This window comes from Anoplolepis gracilipes, chromosome 17 (genome assembly GCF_047496725.1).
Source record: "Anoplolepis gracilipes chromosome 17, ASM4749672v1, whole genome shotgun sequence".
Classification (NCBI taxonomy): domain Eukaryota; kingdom Metazoa; phylum Arthropoda; class Insecta; order Hymenoptera; family Formicidae; genus Anoplolepis; species Anoplolepis gracilipes.
The window spans coordinates 8,521,725-8,547,042 of NC_132986.1; the positions used below are offsets into that span (position 1 = coordinate 8,521,725).

Genomic DNA, 25,318 nt, shown 5'->3' on the forward strand with positions numbered 1-25,318 from the left:
TCTTTAGGTTGGCATTCCTACAAGTTGTTAACTAGTGAAGAACGTAGAAGGAAGTAAAGGATGGACACAATTCAAGTTTGACAATTTTGTATATTTCAACTTTATCAAGCAGAGCTTTGAGGAGTATTTTCCGCAGAAGAAACTGTGTCATTAACGAGTCATTACAACGGTATATATACACTTGTGATTTCTAACGTTCTTAGTAAAGAAATGTCGATTCGCTGCTTCATGGGTTTATCGCTATCAATCGCGCGTTTTTTCTATAGATATGAATTTTGTTGTTAGACACATTAAAAAACGCCAAGATGATGCATAGAAGGGGCGGTAAGCGAATCCGGATGGACGATCCGGTACCGCCAGAGTACGAGACACCGATGACACCTATGACTCCGATGAATGACAATTCTGCTGGAGACGCAAACGACTCTTACAATGCTTATACACCGTATCAGGCGTCTCAGACTCCGCTGCATAATCCCACGTAAATATTTAGTTTTGAAATCGTTTCTAGAAAAATGATATATATCTCAGAATGTTAAGCATGATTGTAATATACTATTGCATATTTGTAGGCCAGAACATTATTCTTCTGAGAGCTACAGTTCACCAGGCACATCTCAACAGCAGTATCAAGAACAGGGCAATTTTGACAATCAAACGCAATTTGAGGCTCCTATGACTCCTGCCGCTTCTAATATGAGGATCACGAGAAATACACGTGCCAGGATGCGAGGTATATACAAATATATATATATATATATATATTTTGTATATATAAAACATATGAAAAGTGTTATATGAATGATATGAAAGATTATAATATTTGATTTTAAAGGAGGTGTAGTACAGCAACCCAAATATAAGGAGATTGATACGGATTATACTCCAGCAGCCAGTAACAGAGGAAGAGGTGGTGGGGGACGAGGACGTGGCAAAAGGGCGCATCATTCACATAGTCTGGAAGATGAAGCTAGTCTTTACTATGTTATTAGAAATAATCGTTCATCACTTACTGTAAGTAGATTGATTACAATTAACATAAAATAAAGTACAGGAGAATATGTGTTAATGTATTGAAATTTTTTATAATATTTAAATATTGTTTATGGCAGACTATTGTTGATGATTGGATAGAAAAATACAAAGGTAACAGGGAAAACGCACTGCTTATGCTTATGCAATTTTTCATCAATGCAAGTGGTTGCAAAGGTCGTATCACTTCTGAGATGCAACTGACTATGGAACATGTGGCAATTATTCGCAAAATGACTGAAGAATTTGATGAAGTATGTTTACTAAATTACTATGTAGTATAAATATATTATAATGTTTTAATTACATAATTCTATTTTTTTTGCAGGAAAGTGGTGAATACCCATTGATAATGACTGGACAACAGTGGAAGAAGTTTCGTGCAAATTTCTGTGAATTTGTTCAAATTCTTGTCCGTCAATGTCAGTATTCAATCATTTATGATCAGTTTTTGATGGATAATGTTATTTCTTTATTAACTGGACTCTCAGATTCCCAAGTGAGAGCGTTTAGGCATACTGCGACTCTTGCAGGTAAATTTCACACTACGTACTTACAAATTATATTCTGTGAGCAGAATGTATATTAACAGACCAATTTAATTTGTAGCTATGAAATTGATGACAGCTCTAGTAGATGTTGCCTTGACTGTATCTATAAATTTGGACAATACACAGCGTCAATATGAAGCGGAAAGACAGAAGGCCCGAGAGAAAAGGGCAGCAGACAGATTAGAATCCTTGATGGCGAAGCGAAAGGAATTAGAAGAGAATATGGACGAAATAAAAAATATGCTTACATATATGTTCAAGTCTGTTTTCGTTCATAGATATAGGGATACTTTACCGGAAATACGCGCGATTTGTATGGCGGAAATTGGAGTTTGGATGAAAAAATTTCATCAAAATTTCTTAGATGATTCATATTTAAAATATATTGGTACAAAGAATTTTTATTACTTTACATATATTAAAATAAAAATAATTATAATGTATATTTTCATGTTTGATATAATTTTTCAGGTTGGACTTTACATGATAAAGTCGGAGAAGTTAGACTCAAGTGCCTGCAAGCATTGCAACCGTTATATGCTTCGGAAGAGTTAAAAACAAAGCTTGAACTATTCACAAGCAAATTCAAGGATAGAATCGTCGCGATGACGTTGGACAAAGAATATGATGTAGCGGTACAAGCTGTAAAGCTGGTTATCTCGATTTTAAAGCATCACAGGGAAATTCTCACTGACAAAGATTGTGAACACGTGTATGAACTTGTTTATTCGTCGCATCGTGCAGTTGCGCAGGCAGCCGGTGAATTTCTGAACGAACGTTTATTCCGTCCGGAAGACGAAGCTGTGGTAGATGTCAAGACCAGACGCGGCAAGAAACGATTGCCGAATACGCCTCTTATACGCGATCTTGTTCTATTCTTCATTGAATCCGAATTGCATGAGCACGGAGCATATTTGGTTGACTCCTTGATTGAAACTAATCAAATGATGAAGGACTGGGAATGCATGACAGATCTTTTACTAGAGGAGGCTGGTCCCGACGAGGAAGCATTGGATAATCAGAAGGAAACGTCTCTTATTGAATTGATGGTGTGTTGTATAAAGCAAGCTGCTACGGGCGAAGCACCCGTCGGTCGCGGACCCACTCGAAAAATTTTATCGGTGAAAGAACTTAAACAAGTTCACGATGATAAACAAAAATTGACGGAACATTTTATTCAAACATTACCACTGTTACTTGACAAGTACAGGGCAGATCCTGAGAAATTAGCAAATTTGCTGGCAATTCCGCAATATTTTGATTTGGATATTTATACAAAATCTAGACAGGAGATAAACTTGGATTCTTTATTAAATAAAATTCACGTAATTGTTGAAAAAATGCATGATACTGAAGTTTTAGATACTGCGGCTAAAACTTTAGAACATATGTGTGTAGAAGGCCATGCTATTTTCACCAGGTATATATATATATATTTTTTTTTTTTTTGTTTCTTAAATTAAACATTTGAAAAAAAAACATTTAATTTATTTTTATGTAGATGTGATGTCGCTCGTTCCACTTTGATCGATTCCATCGTAAATAAATATAAAGAGGCGATTGACGAGTATAGAAATTTGATTGAGGGAGATGAGGAGCCAGATGAAGATGAAACATTTAATGTTGTCCAATCGCTCAAAAAAGTTTCTATATTTTATTCTTGCCATAATATGAATCCATGGGGCATATGGGACTCACTGTACAAAGACATAGAAGATGCAAAGGATCCTTCAAAGTATTTTTTTTTTTTATACTTTTACTACTTTTATTTTATATAAAATTGTGTATATTATATTCACAAACGTATTATAATATGAATCAAATTGTTCGCACAGGAGTTTACCATCAACTGCAGTTAAATACTGTATAAGCGCATGCTTCTTTGCCATTTTGTGGAGTCAAAATCATTTGATGGAAGCTGTAGATTCGGGCAGCCATGGTGAGGACGAATGTCGGCAATTGAAGGAACGATTGCATTCTTTTATGGGTTCAATGCGTCATTTCGTTAATGGTGATACGGTAATTATATTGTTTTCAATAATTTGATATTAGTGTCTAAACAATACTTACATATTTAATATTAAACAGCCTTCACATCCGATCTTGAGGGAAGACGCGTATAATACTATATGTGACTTATTAGTAATATTCTGCAATCAGCTCACTACGCATACTAATCCTCTGATGCATCAATTAGTGTATGAGCCTGACCAAGCAATGCAAAATATGCTCAATAGATTTATACAAGAATACGTCTTCTTTGAAGAAGAAGATGGTAAGTAATATTCTAATATACATAAATGAATTTTTATTGGTTTATGTAATACTATGAATTTCTTTCGTAGACGAACATGATGAACATTCTAAAATCGAGGAACTGCATAAAAGAAGAAATTTCTTAGCCGGCTACTGCAAATTGATCGTCTATAATATGATCCCCACGAAAGCTGCGGCTGATGTATTTAAGCATTATGTTAAATATTATAATGACTATGGTGATATTATTAAAACCACATTGGGAAAAGCAAGAGATATCAACAAAACGCATTGTGCCCTGACAATGCAACAAAGTTTAAATATCTTGTACAACGAGATAATGGCCGAGAAAGGCAAAGTAAACAGAAATAGTGAAGAATTCACTGCAATCAAGGTATGTAATTATTATTGTATTGTTATTTTACATATAGTAAGAAATGTATTAAAACCTTTGAAATCTTTTAATTATTTCCAGGAACTCGCGAAGCGATTTGCTTTGTCCTTCGGCTTAGATGCCGTGAAAAATCGCGAAGCAATTACTGCCTTGCACCGTGCAGGTGTATTGTTCGTCATTACTCCACCAGACGGCGTCGAACAGGATCCTACAGGTCCACCACCGAATTTACCATTCCTCGAAATACTGTCAGAATTTACAAATAAACTTCTCAAACAGGATAAACGTATTGTGTAAGTACTTATTATTGGATGCAGTAGTTTTTAGACTATATACTTTAAATTTATTATGTTATTGCAGACTCAATTTCCTGGATAGACGATTACAAGCTGGAATGCCATCTTCACGAGGAGAAGATTGGCAGCCTTTACTCTGCTACAGAAATAGTTTACTTCATGGTGAAACTGATCAAATTCCAGTGACGAGTAAACGAGCTTACACGAGGCGCAAGAAGGATCACTTGGCTGGTAAGAGATAATCTTATTATGATAATCTTAAGAAGCATTTTTAATATATAAATGTTGTTTGGATGCAATTTTGAATTATACATACCTTGATTATTAATATTATATTAATATTATATAATTTGAATTTTTGAAATATACATATTAATATGTATATTAATATGTATATTATTTTTTTTTTTTGAATTTTCTTCTTCTAGTTAAAATTATTTTGATAGATATTGTAAATTCAAACTTTAAAATGAATGAATATCAATAACTACAGAAAGATGATTGCATTTAAAATTAATTTATTAAGATTTAAATATTAATTTTATTTATGTTATTAATTTATATTATCAAACTCGTTTACGTTTAAATGATTCTATTTCTTTTGCAGAAGAAGAGGAAGCTGATGAACCTGATGAAGGTTCTGATCATGAGTTTGCAGGGTGAGTTAGGTGTACCCGAATAGAATATAATATATATATATAATTATTCCATTCTGTCAAAAATTTATCATTAGTACAAATTCAACTGTAATTGCAAGTAATTGTTACATATGACTCGATAACATAAAGAAAAATCAGCAAGGACTGATACTTAATTGCGTTCGATCATCATCGTATTATAAAAACTAAATGCTTTACTTGCTTTTGCAATATATATGTAAACTATGTTATATAGATAATATGTATTATTTGTAAAACTGGAAGGGCAGATACAATTTCTGCACATATGAATGTGTTTCTTCTCTTACTATTGCTATGAGATATTAATGTTGCTTGTAAAGGTAGATTTGTAGAAGTAGAATGGTAGTAGTTTTATACTAATATTTTTTTCATTTTACTGCCATTTTTTTCATTAATGCTTCATTAATACTTTACATAATTTATGATTTATTTATGTAATGTTTATGTAATTTTAATATTACAATGTATTGCTACAATGAATTTATGGTAAAATTAACTATTAGGATCTAACACAGCAAATGCTAAAGCATATAACTACACTTAATTACCATCTTGAAATACTCTAAAATATAATTTCATAATTATTGTAATTTTGCAGTTTTTTAATATTAAATTTCAAGCTGCACATGACTAAATATCATAATCTAATTTTTCCTTATAAAAATATTTGATCTCATTTCTTGCAGTACGACTGTATGCATGTGCTTAATTTATAAATATCATTTTGAAACATTTATATATGTACTAAATGTAAATAGCGCAGAAATTGTATCTGTGCTATGTTTGCATGAGTAGTAATTTTAATCACTTGTTATAAGTGATTTAATCATTATGAAAGCTAAAGAATATATTTTTAGAGAAATATTAAATGTACATCTGAAAATGTATATAAGGGGCAAAAATTGTACGAGATATTCTTGATGTAATTTATTATACTTGGTGCCTCTTAATAACAGATTACATTCAAATTAGAATAAGAAGTTATTAAAGGATTTATAACGTTGGATCATATTTAAGGAAAACATTGGATCATATTTTTGAAACCAATGAAAAAGATCGTGCATAGAGAACGATGTGTGTATTTTACCAAGTGATTAAACTCAAATAAGCGCTTAGAACTTTGTATTCTTTTTATATATTAATAATACAAATTGGTTATATGATAGATATGTCAATAAATATGTGGGATTACTTCAGATAAGACCTTCTATTCCCAGCATTCCTAAATCCTATTTTTATCAGAATTAAAAATTATAAATTATCAGAGAAAAGCGCGACAAACAATTTTATCAATCATTAATATAATATATAAATAATATACAAGAAAATTAATCATTTATTTTTCATATTTCCTAAAATTAATAATGCCAACATTTTCCTTTCCATGACACGCCGTTCTCTATACCCATCACTCTTCACAATATATGTATCATTCATCTTTACACTTAATATTATTATATTGATTTTAGCATTTCACTTATGTCATATATATATATATATATGTATGTAGATAAATTTGAATATCAGCTTGCAAACTGATTATACGTACATGCATATAAGACATTTTTGTCCCTTTATCTCTTTCTAAATAATTAGATAAATTTCTATAACAATAATTGTACTTTCACCTGAAAATGGACGTTTTCACATTTCAGCAAGCAAAAAAAAAAGCGTTCACGGAAGAATCAGTGAGTAATTTATTTTCTCATAATGTTATTTTATAAATTAGATTAGATATATAAGAAACTAGATTCACAAAAAATAATGTAATAATGTATATAAAATAATGATTAAAATATTGATTATGTTTAAATACAATTATCTAATAAGCGTTGGTATGATTTTATTTCAGATTACCGGTTAATAAAGTAGTAATAACACGTGGACCCAGAACAAATACTTTCTATGAGAATAATGACACTGTACAAATGCAAACATCTCCTTCTGCGACCGTAGAAGATACAGCGACAAGTCCTTTGCAAGATCTCGATACTAGATTCAAAACATTACAAACACAATCGTCACGACCGTAAGTATGAGAAGCTCAATTCGTTCTATTACGTATTATTTATTGTGAAATTATGCAATAAGAAAAATATAACTTTGCATAGACGAAGAAATCAAGAGCATGTAGAACACAGAGAACTGCGGAGAACTTCTAGAAACTCTGGCAGATATGTTGAGGGGCAATATATGGTAAGTTGTACATATTACAATTTTAAACTGTCAGTTACATTCTATTAATTATATATCAATATAAATTAATTTTATTACAGGAATCTGATTCTGAGTAGAATCAAGAAGTTTAAGAAGTAAAGCTATTATGAACTGCTTTCTTACTATTATGGACTATATTTTCATCCATGTAAGAATACATAGTCCATAAAAGTTTTTCTTCTTAAATTTAAACAACTTGCAATTGTGATATATGTTCAATTATATCATTTGAGAATTAGAAAAAAAGCTTTTTTATGCCATCCATATAGCAAAGTATTATAAAGATATTTTTAATTATATGGATGGCATAGAAATTTTTAAAAAGTGGATATTAATACATTATTATTAGATCAACACATTATCATATAAGTAAATTTAGTTTTTCTTCAGAGTGAATTTATTTTATTATACATTATGTTACATAAGTGGATTTTGAAACGAGTATTAATACGTTATTATCTATAAGAACAATTTTTAGTTCTTTTGTGAAATTGATTTTGTTTCTTACTATACGTTACAAATAATACAGAGTATGTTTCATTTTATATAATATACATAATACCATAAAAACTCTACTTTCTGAATTTAGATAAATATATTGTGATACGTATATATAAAGAGATATGGCAAAGGAAAGCTTTCCGAGAACGAATATTAATAAATTATAATATAGACCAGCGTTGTTATATATAAGAATTATATGGAAATTTTTTAATTTTCTATGAGATTGGGTTTTGTCATTATATGTTAGACAAATAATATGCAATATATTTCATTTTTATGTAAAAATGATTGCTTTAAGAAAATTTTTTCTTTTTATTTAGTAATTTTTTTAAATAAATAAATACAATTTATATATATTGGCCTAGATTTATTTGTGAATACATTGTAGGAATACATTAAATATACTTTCACAATTACTTATATTTTTGAAATAATTATAAAAGTGACAAATGTAATTTTTAATCGGTAAATTTCAGAAATTATCTTTGTCCCATTATCAGAGATTGTTAGATCTTTTCCCACATTAATTACAGTTTAAATGGAAAACAATTTTATGTGATCTTTTCTATAGTAGTAACATTTTGTACATTGATATAAATTTATAAAGTGTTAATTATTTGTGTGCCATATGCTATATACAATTATTACATGCTATTTGTAGAAGATTGAAATGATTTTGTTCATTATCCAACATAAAACAGTATGAGAAAGAATAAGAATGAGAGGTTATAGAGAACAAAATTATGATAAATAGTAAAAGAGTAAATTATAGTATAATATAAAGTAAGTGAAATTAATAATAAGTTCTTATTTTATACATTTATAACATCTACAATATTTAGATTAAAATATTCTATAGGACTACTTATGAAGAGTCTGATTGTATGCTTTAACTTATTGTTATTTGTACAAAATTTGTATGATCATTTAGGTACATCTTTGCATATCTATTCGTCATTCCAATCAGTCCTACGGTAATCGAGATTTACGAAAAAGACTGAGTCTGCGTTTAGGTGTACTGGATGCATTCTGTTAAAAATACGTTTATAGACTTAATGACTTAATACACGAAGTTATTTACATTTATTTACTTACTTCGTCTTGTCGTTTTAAAGAGAATATATTCCTTAATGAGTGAGGAGTGGTCGTCAATCTTTTATCTGTATTTCGCTCTTTCAATATGCGTGAACTTGGACTTTTTAATTCATTACCCTGTTGCAAATTATTAAAAAAAACTTTCAGTGATAATCATTTTAGTAATATGAGAAAGAGAAATTGCATAATGAAAATATTATAAAAAGTTTTAGACAAATTTTTGTTTTAATAAATTTTTGAATCATATATACACTATAGTAATGAAAATAACGACACATATATGTGGAAATATGTACCTGCAATGACAATCTTCCCCCATTTTTACTTGGAGTTGGAGGACCAGGTTTTTTATATGATATCTATACGAGCATGATAATGATCAAGACAAACATTGAACAAAAGGTTATCACATAAAATGAGAATTTTAATAACACAACTACTAATTGACAGTATTACCTGAGATTTTTCTTTTTTCCTTGCTTTTTGTTCTGGAAGAAGGCTTTGGCTAAGACTATCGTTAAAATTATCTTCTGCAGAGCCCGACTATAAAGAAATATACGAATATGTATGCATAACATTAATGGAAATTAACAAAACATTCAACATATTGATATGATATATATAGATAGATAGTTAGCTGTAATACATATTAAGAAGCAATTTACCTTAATCTCTTCTTCAGTCAAAGTTGAAGGAAGAAATTGCATTTCCGCCGGATAAGACGATTTTAGGTGAGGTTTGCAAAGAGAGTTTCTCGCTTGTAATACGGACAAACGGTTCTCATCTGTAGTAGGTAAACAATTGCCTCTTTTTATATCAGCTGAAATAAAAAAAATGTTGCTTTAGATACTGTGGAAATGTAAACTTGTGAATTTTATTAACATATTTATATCTGTATTATGTAAACTATACCTAGATAAACATTATCAAAGATTTCTTCCTCGTCCTCCGTTTTAAACACATTGCCCATTGCTTGCATGCTTCTAAGACTATGCCTTCTTTCGAATGTTTCTTCTGTTATTAGTGTTGTCACTTTTTGTGACATAGTTGCTTGAGCATATTCAGGCGACATCTCTTCCTTCTCTATTCTGTAATAGATTTGAATTAATTAACACTGTTATAATTTATTTTTTTTTATTCAAAAATATTCTAACACAACTTGAATGCATACGTGCAAGTCTTGCGCGAAATAGTTATTGGTTGGTTTGCTTTATCTTCCTTCTGCTTGATTTGCAATTCTTTCAAACGTTGTAACGCATCTTGTTTCTGTTGTTGTTCAATCAAGAGTTTCTCTCCTACTTTCCAAAGTTGCGAAGTTAGTTCACTAACATGTTCTTTGTATCTATTAAGTTCTTCTCTTTTTTTCTGACACATTATCTCCATTTGAGATTGCAATTTTTCCTGTATGATCCTTTCTTTATCCTTATTTAATTTCGTCATTTCCTCATTGTAGGCTATTTTCTAAAATGGATATTAACATTAGTGTTGTAATGTATATTGGAACTTATGTGAAAAATTTCGCAAATAAATATGTTCTATTTACCATTTTTTGCTTCATATCTTCCAATTTTTGTTCGTATGTAGTATGAATTTCTTTTTTTATCCGATTTTCAAATTCTTGCTTTTTAATCTTGCTTATTTCATCTTTTTCTTCAAGCAATTGTTGATTTTGTTCTTTTAAACATTTCAATTCATCCTTCAGAGATTGCACTTCCACCAAGTTAACTTCCATTGGCGCTATCTCCGTCGATTGCAGCTTCTTTATCTCCATCCTAAGATCATCGATACTCTTCTCTAATTTCACATTTCTCAAACGCATAGTATCTATTTTATTTTTTAGATCTTTCTTTTCGTTAATCAGTTGATTAATTTGATTTTGTAATTTTTTCTCTACTTCTACTTGATTTTTTATCTCGCCAGACTTTAAACTATTCTCGTACAAAGTGGCCAAAGCTGTAAAGGATTCTATTTCTTCCTCAGATTTTATTACATTGGATTGCAATATTTTATGCTTTTCCACCTCTATATCAATTATCATTTTCTCATCAGCAAATTGATCCTCTTTCACATTTGTCAATGCATCAAGACATTCCTTTTCATGTATCGAACATAAATAAGTATCACGTAATTGTTGCTCTGTCCATAAAAACTTCTTCCATAAAATATCGAATACAGATTTAATGTTTTCTGAATAGGTGACTTGATTTTTTGACAATGTATTTTCGAGACTTGTCTTTTTAGTTTGCAACTCTTTGAACTCGTCACAAACGGATTTCTCGATATGAAAAATGTGTTGAAATTTCGTCAGTATTTCACTCCACTTTTGGTTGAACGATGTTAAAACAATATGTAAGTCATTCTGTGAAGCAACCACTGTTTGCAAAGAATCTTTGAAAGATTCTTTATTTTTAATAAGATTTTTAAGATAATTATTTCGTTTTTGCGCTATTACTTCCATTTCTCGTATTTTATTCTTCAAACTGCAGACTTCCTCTTTGTCTTTTACATTGTTTTCTATAAATATTTTTTGTTCTGCCAAAGTTTTATTCAATTCAGCATTTGTGCAAGACAAATGTAGGATAACTTTCTGAGATTTATGTAATTCATCGAGGGTAATCTTAATAATATTGGAGATATTTACAATCTTATGATCCATGTATATGCCCTCATACTGAAATACATGATATAAATTTTGATCGAGAAAATCAAAATTCGAGCATGTTTCTACAATTGTAGAATTCAAGTTTTTCGTTGGCTGTTCCAATTCTTGACACAGTTTTTCAATTTCCACTTGACTCGCATCTATTTGCTTATAGCGTTCCTTATTTGTTTCAAGCTCCATGCTCATTTCTTTTAGCGTTTCTTGCAATTCTGCTGTAATCTTGTTTTGATTATTAATGTGATTTTCTAGATTGAAGAATTTGATTTGGTATTCGCGCAATGACGATTTTGTATCTTCGAGTTCTTTATTCAATATTTCCTTGGAGTTATCGAACTGTTCCTGAAGTTCCTCTATGTATGCACACTTTTCTTTCAGAGCTGCTTCTTGAGTTGCCAAAACGGCAACTTGGCTAGATCTTACTTCTTGAAGATTAATAATAATTTCTTTCATCTTCTTTTCCATGGCATTTGTTTCATTTGTTAGTTTCACCATTTTAGCTTGCGATTTAAGTAATGCTTCTTCTTTCATTTCTATCTCTTTATCTTTTACTTCAAGCATTTCTTTATGTGAGTGTACCAAATGTTCCTTTTCTGTTTTTAAAAAGGAAATATCTAAAAGTAACTCATGAATTTGCGCTTCTTTCAATTCCATTTGTGTAATTTTGTCATTCATTTCTTGTTGTAATAAACTCAGCTTATCAGTAGCATCTTTGAACTCAAATGATATTTTAGCATTTTCTGATTTCAAACTTTCCAAATTGTTATTTGCTTCAGTTTCCATCATCTTATACCGTTCTTCTAATGCTAGATTTATTTTTTTTAAGTCTTGCACAGTTTGTTTAGATTCATTTAATTCGTTACACAGAATTCTTCTCTTTTCTTCCAAGCTACTTACTATTTTCTTATTGTCTAATAAATTTTGTTGCAATTTTGTATTCATTATTTGAATATTTGATAATTCTTCTTTACTACGATTTAGATTATATTCTAATTCCTTTTTTTCTTCTTGTATATTATTAAAGTTATAATGCATTTTCTGATAATCACATTGTAATTTTTTAAATGTTGATTTAATATTTTCTTGATAATCGGTAAGACTTTGTACACTTTCTTCTTTTATTAATTTTAAATCTTTCATCATACTTGGGAGGTCTTTTAACTGTGTTACAAGAGAATTTAATAATAGTTCTCGATTGATTAAATTATTTGTTAACTCACGTACATTCGATTCTAAAACAAGTTTTTCATCTCTAATTTCTTTTAAAACTTCAATTTCCTGCAAATATTTATGGATAGTTTCTTTCTGTTCATTTAATAATAAATCTTTTTGCTTTTTGTCTTCCTCAACATTAGCCAATTCCATAAGATTCTGCTTATTTTGCTCTTCTAAAATTGTAATTGTTGATTGTTGTTTAAACAATTTCGTATTTATTTCATTTATTGTCAATTTTAGTTTTTCGATATCACATTTATATGAAATGCGCATTGTGTTACAATTATGTAACAGTGTGTCAATGTACCTTATAAGATCAGTGAGTGTCGAGTTATCCAAGTTGTCAGTCTCAACTTGTATAACTTGATTGCCGGAATATAAAATATCTTTCAAACTTTTATTGCAATTTTCGATGAAAGATTTAAACGAGTCTCTTTCATCAGTAAGCTTATGAATATGTGCAAGATGTTCTGTTATCTGTAATTTAGTTTGTGTTAAAGCAGTGTTCAAATTTGAAGAATTAATCTTTTCTTCTTCAAGTAATTTATTCAAGTTATTCATGTCTGTTTTTGAATTAACCAATTCTGTATTTAATGCAGTATTTGAATGTTCCATTTTAGACAATTCTTTTTCTCTAGATGAAAGTAAGGTTCTCAAATCTTCATTTTGTACAATAAGAGATGTTTTCTCCGTTTGTAAATTTACAATATTTGTATTTGATATTTCTAATTTTTTTTGCATATTATTTAATTCTACTTGCACTCGATCCAGTGTTTCCACCTTTTTCTGCAAATCTATATTTGATTGCATTACAGTTTTATAATCTTTTGTAAGAATATCTAGTTTCCCTTTTAAAGTATCAACTTGAGCATGCAATATAGCAGATTCTTCTTTAGCTTCTTGAAGTTGAATTTCAATCACAGAACTTAGAACTTCACTAACATTGAATGACGTTGTGGCAGAAAGTGTATGTAAATCTTCAATTTCAAAACTTTGTTCATCAAAATTTTTGTCCAATTCTTTGATACGTGCGCGTAATTCTTCATTCTGCATTCTAAGTTCTACCAATTCTCTATCCTTACCTTCAATTTTGTTTGATAAAGATTCTAAGGATTGTTCACAGTTTGTAAAATCTTCTTTATAACGTAGATATGTTCTTTGCACACAAGATAACTTTTTCGATAGAGTATCCTTGTCTGTCTCCAATTTATTAATTTCATCTTGCTGTTTGTTTAACTGACTTTCCATGTCACTAATATACTTTTTATAATAATTCTCTTGTGAATCATCTATCTTTGTCTGAGAAGGCTGAGGAGTACTTGGTCTCATTATTTCTTCTCGCAATGCCTTTATTTCCATTGATTTTTCATCAAGTTTTTTCTGTAACTTCTGTATCTTTTCATGTTGAATCATTACATCCTCTCGTAAGTCTGCATTAGCAAATCGTTCTTCTGCTAAATTACATTTTAACTCTTTTAATTCTCGAATTCGGTCAGTCATAATTTTTTTACTACGTGTAGAGCAAGCGACAGGAGAACTGGAAAATTTTTTAATGGGTGGTGTTCTGTAATTATTTGCAGTTGATATATCTTGAACCTCCATAATAATTTCTTTTATAGTTTCTTTGGTTACCTCTTTTCCAAGAGGTAAAATATTTTCCAGAAAGGTTTTAACTCTAATTTGTGTTTCATGATTCAAGTTGTCACACATATTATATTGCACAGAATGATGTTCTATAGAAATTTTACATGAATGAACCAATAATAAAGATGCAATGTATAAATGTTCCGTATTATCATCTGTGTTGATTTTAAAACTAGGATATTCAGCTGTAAAAATTGATAAAAAAAAATATTATTTCCTAAAATTATAAATAATAGTTATATCTATATTTGCTGCTAATTTTTTAATTCATAAAATTTTTTTGATTATAGAAACTTAAAATCAAGCATTTAGGAAATTAAGCAATTAAAAATATAAAATATATAAAATATATTTACCTTCTAAAAATTTGAGAATGATATCTTTTTGATTATAATTTTTATATTCTTTCATTTTCTTCCATTTTCTATACAAATAACACAATAAATTAAATGATAGATTAGACATAAATTTAGATTATATAGATATATTGTAACATATGGACTATATACTTACATTAATTTTAGGAAATTGACATAAAATTTTCCATTTTCAAGTTCTGTTGCATTTTTTACCACACTTGATTCTGTCTGCACTTTTAAACAGTCAATCTATAAAATTTAAATATTTATCATAAAAAGGACTTTTTAAAGAACTTATTTAAACCTCAAATTTCTAGATAAAATCATGAAATATCTTAATATACATCAACAATATAAGTGTAAATAAATAATGGATACAAGGACTAAGATATAGATTACTTAAAAAATTACAAAAATAAAAACAGAAGATATGAAAAATTGATTGATTAATAAAAATTAACAAGTATATACATTTATAGCAGAATTCCATATGCAGTAAAGATGATATATGTATTGTGATGTGTATAATTTTTATCAAGTACATGAATACACTTGAAATAATTACCCATTCTATAATAATCTTTTCCCATATATCCATTGTGGATTACTGTATTTACAGTCGCAAAAATTCTAGAATACACGTAATGTGTAAGTGTAAAATCCTTTACTGTACAGTTACAAGCAACAAAAGTGACATCGGATCGGATATGGTGGAGTTCGTTTGATTTCGAACAACGGATATATTGCAGTCTGGATAACTGGAACAACATTAATGTTTCTAGATCAACTTGAGTAATAATCGTAAATCCACTAATATTGTGGCCAATCATTTTCTGTTACTACTATCTGCTACTATTTTCGAAAAGTGCAAATGAGTGCAAACCAGTATCACAATTGATTTGTCATTAGAATTAGAATTAGTTTGTCAATATGTATTTTTGCTTTTGTAAATTTTATATTTACCATTGCAGTCTGCGGCAACACAATTTTTCAGCAACGTGTAATATAATTAATATCTTGTTTCATTTTTTCAGGAGTGCAGAATAGAAGCCAAATGAAAAAGTAGGGAATTGTAGGGAATTTTTTATTTCACAAGTGGTAGCATTGTGAAACGTGCATTTTCTTTGAGAGGTCAGTATTTCGTTTTGCGGAAGTTTACGACGGAACTCAACCGGCAAACGAGGATTTGCGTGATAAAAATTGCGAAGAGGAAATATTCGGCGATTATCATAGCTGCAAATCCCATGTGATCCGCCGTTTTTTTTTTCGCGCAGAAATAGCAGCGTTATGGGCCTAATTTCGGATCCGCTTTTATTCGCAATTGCGTTAATCGACACGGGCTCCGTTTTGTTTCTCCTCGTATATTATGTATCCTTCATTATATCATTGATTGCACTTGATAATTTTTTTTTTTACATTTTATTAAAACGAGGACACGATGCAAAGTAATCAGTCTAATGGATAAAGGTTTTTTTTTTTTTTTTTTTATTATATTATTATTATTATTGAAGGTTATCTTTTTATTGGTAGCCATGCAATGGCGTCGATTTCAAGTTTCTTTCAGGAGAGGCTCCAGAAAACAGATAATTTGCGGTCAATCGATTATTATTGAGGGACTATTATTTTCCTTGACCGAGTTATGAAGATCATAACACTATCGGATCTCGAGTGTGATTATTTGAATGCACAAGAATGTTGTTCAAAATTAAATATGGTAATATGTTAAAGAGTATATTTTTTTACATAGAGGGAGGAGGAGCGCATAAAATGCAGTAGAAATTATTTATTCTCTATATAATAATTTTATGTTCCAGGGAGTGTTACCAAAATTAATAGCACATACATTTCTGGTATTTCTTTTGTTGATACATGGACAATTAATATTAACCTTGGCGAACATACCAATGACAATATGGTTATTTTATGAATATTTTGGTGTTCCCAGTGGTAATATGGGTGTTTATGATCCTACAGAGATTCACAATCGCAGCCAATTGAAAAGATATACACGCGATTGTATGATTCATCTTGGATATTGCCTCGTATTCTTTTTCATTTATCTTTATTGGTAGGTATTGCATAAATATAAAAATTTTTTGCGTGCAACAAGAGAATGAAGATCAAAAGAAAAGATTTATATTTTTTTCGTTCTTTAGCATGATTGTGGCATTGCTCAAGGGAGATCCTATCAATAGAAACGACGACGCTATAGTAGATTTATAAAAAGATTAAGGCAATATATATATTTATACATATATATATATATAAATCTTTTTTATACTCTTGTTTGTGGTTTTTTATATTATAGAATAATCTATATAAGGCTATTCTAATTCTATTATATATTCAATGCACAGTATATCATATTCTCTAAATAATAAGGACGTCATTGTTAGTTAGCAATTTTTCTTTTTTTTTTTATCATATTCATTATTTAAATATTTAGATAGACTATATTGCTCTCGAATAATTGTTACGTTTTATGGTTCTTATTTATTTCACTCTAGAAAATATACTTGAAAACATAACATTAAAATAAATATTTTTTACTCCTATTTATTCTAACACTTTTGATATTTCTTCTGGTTTGAAGGCCTAAAATTGTAATTTTAGGTCTAATGAAGTAAATAGGAACTATATAAATATCAAATAAAAATACCAAATATATATCATTGTATTCATACTACTGCTTGCATACATGTAACTTACACGAATGTAAGTTTCTAGTCGTGAAAACATAAGCAGCAGTCTATGTTATAACAGAGATTGTGTTTATAAGACTAACAATATAATTGTAATATTTTAATATTACATATTTTATTGTTCAATTCATATGTGATATATACGAGGAAGCGTGAGTCTATCGCAAAGATACTCTTCGTGGCTGAAAGCTCCCTTTCGAAGACTTTACCACATTACCATCAAAAAGACTCTTACTCCCTCTTACTCGGAATGCGATAATCGCGTGTAAAATAAATATTTTTCAGGAAAAACCGCGACCCGATTTCTTAATCACCTCGCATCACGTGGCGACTATCTTATCGACTATCTCATTTAAATGAATCTCAAGTCACCGAGATAAGAGATGCTATCATAGGTACGAGAGAGTAGACGAAAACACGCGACGTCATCGTCGCTGCCACTGCTGCTCTATTTCACATGTTTGTCGTGTCAAGTTGACTTAAGTTTAACGGCAGTCAAATGAGATTGGATCGATTTAATGGGCGCGGTGAAGGTGATTAGTCAACCCTCCCTCCCTCTCTCTCTCTCTCTCTCTCTCGTGGAAGGGCGCGCGTTTATTTTTAGATCGAATTCAATCTATAAGTGTATGTATGTATGTATGTATGTGTGTGTGCATAATTCGCATGTATTTCCCCGAAAAATCCCACACCCCCTCCTCGTTGGAGAACGGTGAACCGTCCTATCGACGAGAACCCATTTAATTTTCGTCGCTGTTGCGTCGTCGCGCAAATTACTCGGAACTAATGCAAAATCGATGCTACGCGGCGGAATCTCTCGGAATTTGCGGAACAGAGAGTACCGCAAATCAATCGCCGCATGTAACGCGCTGGCAACTGTGAGATAATATCGAGAGGGGGTTGCGCAACCCTCCGGCCTCCGGTGCCGTTAACTCTCAACGCTGTTCGCGCCCTCGTTAACGCTTGATCTATCTTTCTCTCTCTCTTTCCTTTTCTCGTATACTTTCTATGTAGTCGCTCATACCCTTTCTCCGGCGATTGACGCAGTCGCTTTCCACGCGGAAAAGTGATACTGCAACACGATAATCGCGTATTTTCCGAAGCTGAAAGATTGAAAAAAATTGTTCAAGAGAGACAAGAAAAGTGAAGAAGAAAAGTTTTTTTTTCTTTTTGTTTGCAAGAGTACAATCTGAGAGAAGACACGGAGAATCTTTCGATTCAAATTACGATATCGTCATTTAAAGCCGAGTTTATATCGAATTTTTTTGACTAGAGGAAGTTTCTTTCCGTGTGCAAATTATATAATTTATAATCTATATATAATCGCGTAAATGAATTGAAAAGGGATCGATGAATCGGCGGTTTCATCTATAGGCAAATTGGGTCGGAAAACTTTCCTCGTGTGTGCAATTCAAGTTGCGCGCCAATGATGACATTTAGAGGAAAAAAAATAAGAGGAAATTTTTTTTTCTTTATCTCTGTATGCATCTGTATATATAGATAATACTACATCATCTCCGAAAGAAGAGATAACTAGTCGTCCTTCGGTCTCGCGAGATCAGCGAGTTACGAAACGAATTCGAGCGGAAGGCGCGAGAGCGAGAGCGAGAGGCGAGAGGCAGGCGCGCATTTCGTAGAGCAGAGCGCCTCCTGGTGTTGACGGTGCGGACGGAGCGGTGCGTGCGCTTGGTGCTCGGTGTCGGTGCTTGTCTTGGGCGCGCGGCGCGACACAGCACAGAAGTCGCAGAAGGATGCTGCTGTGATGCTGGTTCGGAGGGAGCAGTCAAGCTGGACGAGCAACGACGAGCGTGCGAGCGGCTGAGAGTGAGAACGCGCGCGAGTGTTCGTTCATGATCCGCGACTCGAAACCGCAGAGGTCGGAGCAGATACCCGTCATCTTTCTCGCGTGGCCGAGTCCTGCGCGCGCGCGCGCACGCGATTAAGGACACCCGATTCCGTGCTCCGGACAATCGGCACTCTTCGGCTGGGCGGTGAACGAAATGTCTTCGCGGGCGACCTTCGCGCTGTCGCGACCCGGTTGAATGTGACTTCGATCGTCGAACGGGTTCGACGTTCGCCTTCATGCTCCTCGAGGACACGTCGAACGTACGTCCTTAAGATATATATCCCGCGAAGTGTATCCAAATCGCGACGACGACGACGACGGCGACAGTCGCCTTATTGTCAACAGCGGCGATTAAGATACGGTGATCCAGGTGTTCCTAAATGCTTGAAATCTCAATGAAGCTTATGTCGTCAACGTTGGAGTCGTCGCCGTCGGAGTCGCCGTCGAAGTCGTCGTGGTTGCTATCGCTATCACCGCCACCACCGTCGGAGACGCCGTCGTCGTCGTCGTCGCTGCTGTCGTCGTCGTCGTCGTCGTCGTCGTCCTCGTCGTCGTCGTCGTGGTCGTCGTCGCCGTCGTCGTCGTCATCGTCGTCGTCGTCGTCGTCGTCGTCGTTGTCGTCGTCGTCGTCGTCGTCGTCGTCGTCGTCGTCATCGTTGTCATTATTATCATCATTGTTACCGCCGTCGCCATCGTCATCCTCGTGGTCAACGTTCGCAACGTGCTCCTTAACGTCGCTACCACCGTTCACCACGTCATTTGTCATTACTTTGCCTTTACGTATATAAGAAAGAGTCAGTGCTGGACAGTGTTGATTTGTGATAGCAAGGAGACAGGATGCAGGCGAGCAATAAGAATATAACCCCTACCATGTATACAAAGGCAGTGGAGGTATCCCAGCAGCTGCAGGATGGAGAGAAGTTTGTCAAATGGGATGAGGTTTGTGTATATTTTTAATGTTATAGCTAATTAATGGTTTTTAATATTGACTATTAGTAAAAGAATTAATGTAAAAGGTCACTTTAGGCATAAAAGTGTTACCTCCGCCTTGTTTGGTAAAATCAAAAAATAGAATTGGTCCATGATGAGCTCTTCAAGATAATGAAATGTCACACGTCTTTCCTAAAACATGTGCTTAAATATGTTGCATTTGTCAAAGGAAGAACATTAATAAAAAGCACTTAAAGAAAACACACACACACACACACACACACACACACACACACACACCCATATATATATATATGTATATATGTGTGTGTGTGTGTGCGCGTGTATGTGTGTGTGTATATATATATATATATATATATATATATATATATATATATATATATATATATATATAAATATATATATATATATATATGTATATATAGAGAGTCATATGATAAAAATAAATCTTTCATAATACCAAATGTGCTATGTAACCATAGGATTCTGGAATGGCAACGCCGGTGACTTTAAAAGTGGATAAATATGGTTTTTACTTACACTGGGTGGATCAAAATAATGAAATGGATATGCTGGACATAGCAATTATAAGAGATACACGAACAGGAAAATATGCAAAAATACCAAAGGTATTAATTTCACATTTGCTTCTTTTAATAAATATTTTATATACTATTTACATATTGAGATAATATTCATAAGCTATTAGTTTATTTGTACATCAGTGTAGTAGAAACAAATACTCAAAGATGAATAATCAAAGAGTGTCTCTTGGTTTTTCCATAATTATAACAATGACGCACAGAGTATCATCACATAATAATTATTGACTAAATTATAAATAGATGATTACCTACTTTACATACCATACATAGTTTGCTTTTTTTATCACACCTACTATCCGCACCAATGGCAGATAAAGGCAGTTCCGTATTCATTGAAATAAGGACACTTTGTTAGATCAGGTTTTCCTATAAATCAATAAACGGAACTTTGAATGAACTGACATACTTTTGCATGTAGCATTGTAATGTTTAGCTCATTATATGAAACTTTTTACTTGTATTTGTTGCAACATTCAACATTAGGCGGATTGTATTTATTTATAGTTAGTAAATTTTATATGTCAGAGAGGATAAGAAAACATGTACTTTATGAACTAAATTAAAAATTCTCTTACAGGATCCAAAATTGCAATCTCTTGTAACAATGGGTTCTCAAGATTCTTTAGAGGACAAAACTGTAACAATCTGTTACGGCTCTGACTTTGTCAATATGAATTTTATTAATTTTTGCACAACACGTGCAGAAATAGCACAACATTGGACAGAACAACTTTTTCAACTGGCATACAATTTGATTCAATTAAACACTAGTACAACTATGTTTTTACTCAAAGCGCACACCAAATTGACACTTACCGTCGATAAATCAGAAAAAATACCAGTAAAGAAGTAAGTATAATATTATAATATAATTCTAATTCTTCGTTATTTATATCAGAGAAAAACTGTTATCTTTATATTTGAATCTCTTTTCAGTATAATAAAAATGTTTACGCAAAATAAAGAAGATCGCAAGCGTGTTGAAAAAGCACTCGATATTTCTGGCTTTCCATCTGGCAAAGTGAGTTTTGTTCTCACTATCGTAAATATTATTGTTGAAAGAGGCTTTCCTCCAAAATACTTTATATATCATTTATGATAATTTTGTTTCTTAGAGCGATGTTGTGCCGTTCTCAAAATTTCAATTCGAAGATTTCTTCAACTTTTACAAGTCTCTCACTCAGAGGTCAGATGTAGAAAAAGTGTTTGAAGGGATTGTTGGCAATACCAAACGCAGATTGATGTCCGTTTCGCAATTTGTGGATTTCTTGAACAAAACGCAGAGAGATCCACGCCTCAACGAGATATTATATCCATATGCAAATGAAGCGAGAGCAAAGGATATCATAAATCAGTACGAACCTAACAAATATAATGCAAATAAAGGCCAACTTAGTTTTGATGGATTTCTGAGATATCTCATGAGTGAGGACAATCCGATTGTTGCTATTTCTAAATTTGAATTGTCTGATGATATGGATCAACCGCTTGCGCATTATTTCATAAATTCTAGTCACAACACATATTTAACAGGTATAGATATATATGAATATTCTTCTAATTAATTTATCTTCTATAATAATATTCTTCTATTTAATTTAAATGATTGAAATAAAGACAATTTTTTTCTGTTTAGGACATCAACTCACTGGAAAGAGCTCTGTAGAAATCTATCGACAATGTCTTTTAGCTGGTTGTCGATGCGTTGAATTAGACTTTTGGAATGGCAAGGTCGACGAACCTGTTATCGTTCACGGGTACGAATATCTATCGTATTAATTTTTTATATACATAGAAAAACATATGAATAATCCATAATTAAATAATGAACATGTACATTTTTTTTATAGATATACATTTGTACCTGAAATATTTGCCCGAGATGTGATAGAGGCAATTGCTGAGAGCGCTTTTAAAACTTCTGACTATCCGGTCGTTCTCAGTTTCGAAAACCATTGTAATCCAAGGCAACAAGCCAAAATTGCACAGTACTGCAGAGAACTTTTCGGGGAAATGTTACTTGATTCACCACTCGAATCGCACAAGGTATTTTTAGATAGTATGTTTAATGAAGACATTATTAGTGATTATGCAAGAGAGAATTATGATTATAACTAATGCTTTTTTGGTTCTCTGTAGTTAGAGCCAGGTCAAGAGCTCCCACCGCCATCGTTACTAAAACGCAAAATAATAATAAAAAATAAGAAAAAGCATCATCATCATCATAAAAAGCATCAGAAAAAACAATTATCTACTGCTAAAGGTACCCAAGAGAATGAAACAAATGGAACAGTGAATCCATCCGCTGCAGGAGAAAACGGTCCGCCGCCGGATATAATACCTCAAAATGAAATGGCTGATGGTGTTGCACCTGGAAATGAACAACAAATTGGGAATGGTGATATTCCTCATCCTCCCATGTTGCAACAAAGACAGGGTAGTAAAGATAGTGCTCAGGATGATGAAGGTTAGTAATAAATTGATAATAAAAAAGTTATAAATATATTCATGAGAGGTATATTTATGCATTTGTTTTTTAGACGAGGAAGATGAATCGAGTACAGAGGAGGATGAGTCTAATGTGGAACTGAGAATAGGTGACAAAGGATCTGCGCCAGATAAAGCATCTGCAGCCAAAGAGACGGAGGCGGGTGCAGAAATTTCCGCTTTAGTTAATTATGTGCAGCCTGTACACTTCAACAGTTTTGAATCAGCTGAAAGTACGTGATGTATCTTAACGAGAAGAATTTTAATGCGTTCTCTTCGTATATTGCGAAGACGATAAATTTTTATATCATTTGTATATCACTTGTACAGAAAAGAATCGTACGTACGAAATGTCATCTTTCGATGAGAAACAAGCTACGACTCTCTTGAAGGAGAAACCACTAGAATTTGTAAATTACAACAAACATCAATTATCCAGAGTTTATCCAGCAGGAACGCGATTCGATTCTAGCAATTTCATGCCGCAAGTATTTTGGAACGCGGGCTGTCAGTTAGTTGCATTAAATTATCAAACACTCGGTACGTAAAATTTTATTTAATATTTTATTATTTGATATATCATTTTGCTTTTATTGTTAGTGAATTTGATTAATTTTATCGGTAACAGACTTGGCAATGCAATTAAATTTGGGGATATTTGAGTACAATCAACGTTGCGGTTATTTATTGAAACCGGAATTTATGAGAAGAAAAGATCGGCGATTAGATCCCTTCGCCGAATCTACCGTTGACGGTATTATTGCGGGCACGGTTCACATTCACGTGATATCCGCGCAATTTTTAACCGACAAAAGAGTAGGCACTTATGTAGAAGTGGATATGTATGGTTTACCAGCGGATACCGTAAGAAAAAAATTCCGCACAAAAATTGTGCCGAATAACAGTATTAATCCCATATACGATGAGGAACCATTCGTATTCAAAAAGGTGAAATGATATTATTTACATATTCGACTATTGCTAAAAATTTTGTTTTTAATAACATGTTGTTTTCACATTTTTCAGGTAGTTTTGCCGGAACTTGCCTCGATAAGAATTGCCGCATATGAAGATTCCGGACGTTTAATCGGTCACAGGGTACTACCCGTAGTCGGATTATGCCCAGGATATAGACACGTTGCACTAAGAACTGAGTGTGGGCAACCGCTACCATTAGCGAGTCTGTTTTTACATGTTATCGTAAAGGATTATGTTCCTGATGGTTTGAGCGAGCTTGCCGAAGCTTTAGCGAATCCTATTAAATATCAGAGTGAAGTGGAGAAGAGAGAGAATCAATTGTTAGTTCTCACGGATTGTTTGGAGGCTCCGGAAGAATATGAAGTATGATTTAAAATTGCGCTAAATGATTTACTATTTCCCTTTCCCCTCCTCTCTTTTTTCTAATAACTAATAACTTGCCTATTTTCAAGTCTACTAATATATACTACTATTACATTTTATAGGATAAGAATAAAGTTAGTGATGCTGCTAGTTCTGCTAAGCCAGCTGTAAGTTTTCTGTATAATTCAACTATTCCGTAACATGTCACTAATAATGTTATTTTTACAGGAGGAAGTTGTAAAGGCTAAGCGAATGCAGTCTATGGGTGAAGTACAAAGTCTTCTACCTACTTCCAGTAGTTTACATAGTAGACCATCTATTGGTGGCTTAGGTAGCTCGGACACAATGGATGTAGAAGATGACATCCCAAGTCCTGCAGTTCAAGCAGTTGATACATCTATAAATAAAAGTCCAGTCAATGCTAGCAATAGTGAGTGTTTTTTTAAAATTATTTTAATCTTTTTTTATTTTATTTTTATATTTTTTT

The 25,318-nt window shown here is 32.2% G+C and overlaps 4 protein-coding genes across 14 annotated transcripts in view; 3 read left to right on the forward strand and 1 right to left on the reverse strand.

Annotated features, from left to right (window-relative positions):
• The first annotated feature begins 28 nt into the window (after positions 1-28).
• Positions 29-15,975, forward strand: Sa1 (stromal antigen). 4 transcript variants are annotated; one of them, XM_072910029.1, is made up of 19 exons: positions 29-169; positions 286-481; positions 573-733; positions 836-1,014; positions 1,113-1,286; positions 1,361-1,565; positions 1,642-1,971; positions 2,055-3,003; positions 3,085-3,318; positions 3,419-3,602; positions 3,672-3,858; positions 3,929-4,233; positions 4,315-4,526; positions 4,594-4,760; positions 5,137-5,188; positions 6,865-6,897; positions 7,062-7,238; positions 7,321-7,405; positions 15,937-15,975. In XM_072910029.1, exons 2-19 carry the CDS (start codon positions 306-308, stop codon positions 15,958-15,960), a joined length of 3,834 nt encoding a protein of 1,277 aa, XP_072766130.1. In that variant the 5' UTR covers positions 29-169; positions 286-305; the 3' UTR covers positions 15,961-15,975. The 4 variants fall into 4 exon arrangements, with proteins under 4 accessions (XP_072766130.1, XP_072766131.1, XP_072766132.1 ...); XM_072910030.1 differs by having other exon boundaries at positions 5,140-5,188; XM_072910031.1 differs by lacking the exon at positions 15,937-15,975 and adding an exon at positions 7,486-8,188.
• On the reverse strand, positions 8,697-15,641 carry Mud (mushroom body defect). Of its 2 annotated transcripts, XM_072910027.1 has the most exons (11): positions 15,468-15,641; positions 15,057-15,151; positions 14,900-14,967; positions 10,569-14,728; positions 10,197-10,486; positions 9,938-10,113; positions 9,691-9,845; positions 9,482-9,568; positions 9,322-9,384; positions 9,026-9,142; positions 8,697-8,959 (listed from the first exon to the last, which is right to left on the reverse strand). In XM_072910027.1, the coding sequence occupies exons 1-11, from the start codon at positions 15,498-15,500 to the stop codon at positions 8,900-8,902; spliced, it is 5,304 nt and encodes a 1,767-aa protein (XP_072766128.1). In that variant the 5' UTR covers positions 15,501-15,641; the 3' UTR covers positions 8,697-8,899. The 2 variants fall into 2 exon arrangements, with proteins under 2 accessions (XP_072766128.1, XP_072766129.1); XM_072910028.1 differs by lacking the exon at positions 9,322-9,384.
• Positions 15,976-16,041: 66 nt separating the features above from the next.
• Cnir (cornichon-like protein) lies at positions 16,042-17,713 on the forward strand. The gene is made up of 4 exons (XM_072910050.1): positions 16,042-16,270; positions 16,548-16,616; positions 16,717-16,970; positions 17,059-17,713. Exons 1-4 carry the CDS (start codon positions 16,190-16,192, stop codon positions 17,123-17,125), a joined length of 471 nt encoding a protein of 156 aa, XP_072766151.1. The 5' UTR covers positions 16,042-16,189; the 3' UTR covers positions 17,126-17,713.
• A 1,366-nt stretch (positions 17,714-19,079) lies between these two features.
• The window catches only part of Plc21c (Phospholipase C at 21C), a 119,622-nt gene continuing 113,383 nt past the window's right edge, over positions 19,080-25,318 (forward strand). For 6 of the 7 annotated variants that reach the window (XM_072910034.1, XM_072910033.1, XM_072910037.1 and 3 more), the window contains exons 1-14: positions 19,080-20,386; positions 20,881-21,027; positions 21,581-21,852; positions 21,940-22,024; positions 22,119-22,536; positions 22,640-22,760; positions 22,854-23,049; positions 23,143-23,470; positions 23,544-23,723; positions 23,821-24,030; positions 24,119-24,438; positions 24,517-24,831; positions 24,954-24,998; positions 25,060-25,261. In XM_072910034.1, coding sequence (XP_072766135.1) covers positions 20,285-20,386; positions 20,881-21,027; positions 21,581-21,852; positions 21,940-22,024; positions 22,119-22,536; positions 22,640-22,760; positions 22,854-23,049; positions 23,143-23,470; positions 23,544-23,723; positions 23,821-24,030; positions 24,119-24,438; positions 24,517-24,831; positions 24,954-24,998; positions 25,060-25,261 — 2,941 coding nt within the window. In that variant the 5' untranslated portion in view covers positions 19,080-20,284. The remainder of the gene's footprint in view (positions 20,387-20,880; positions 21,028-21,580; positions 21,853-21,939; positions 22,025-22,118; positions 22,537-22,639; positions 22,761-22,853; positions 23,050-23,142; positions 23,471-23,543; positions 23,724-23,820; positions 24,031-24,118; positions 24,439-24,516; positions 24,832-24,953; positions 24,999-25,059; positions 25,262-25,318) is intronic. The other variant, XM_072910039.1, reaches the window with a different exon arrangement.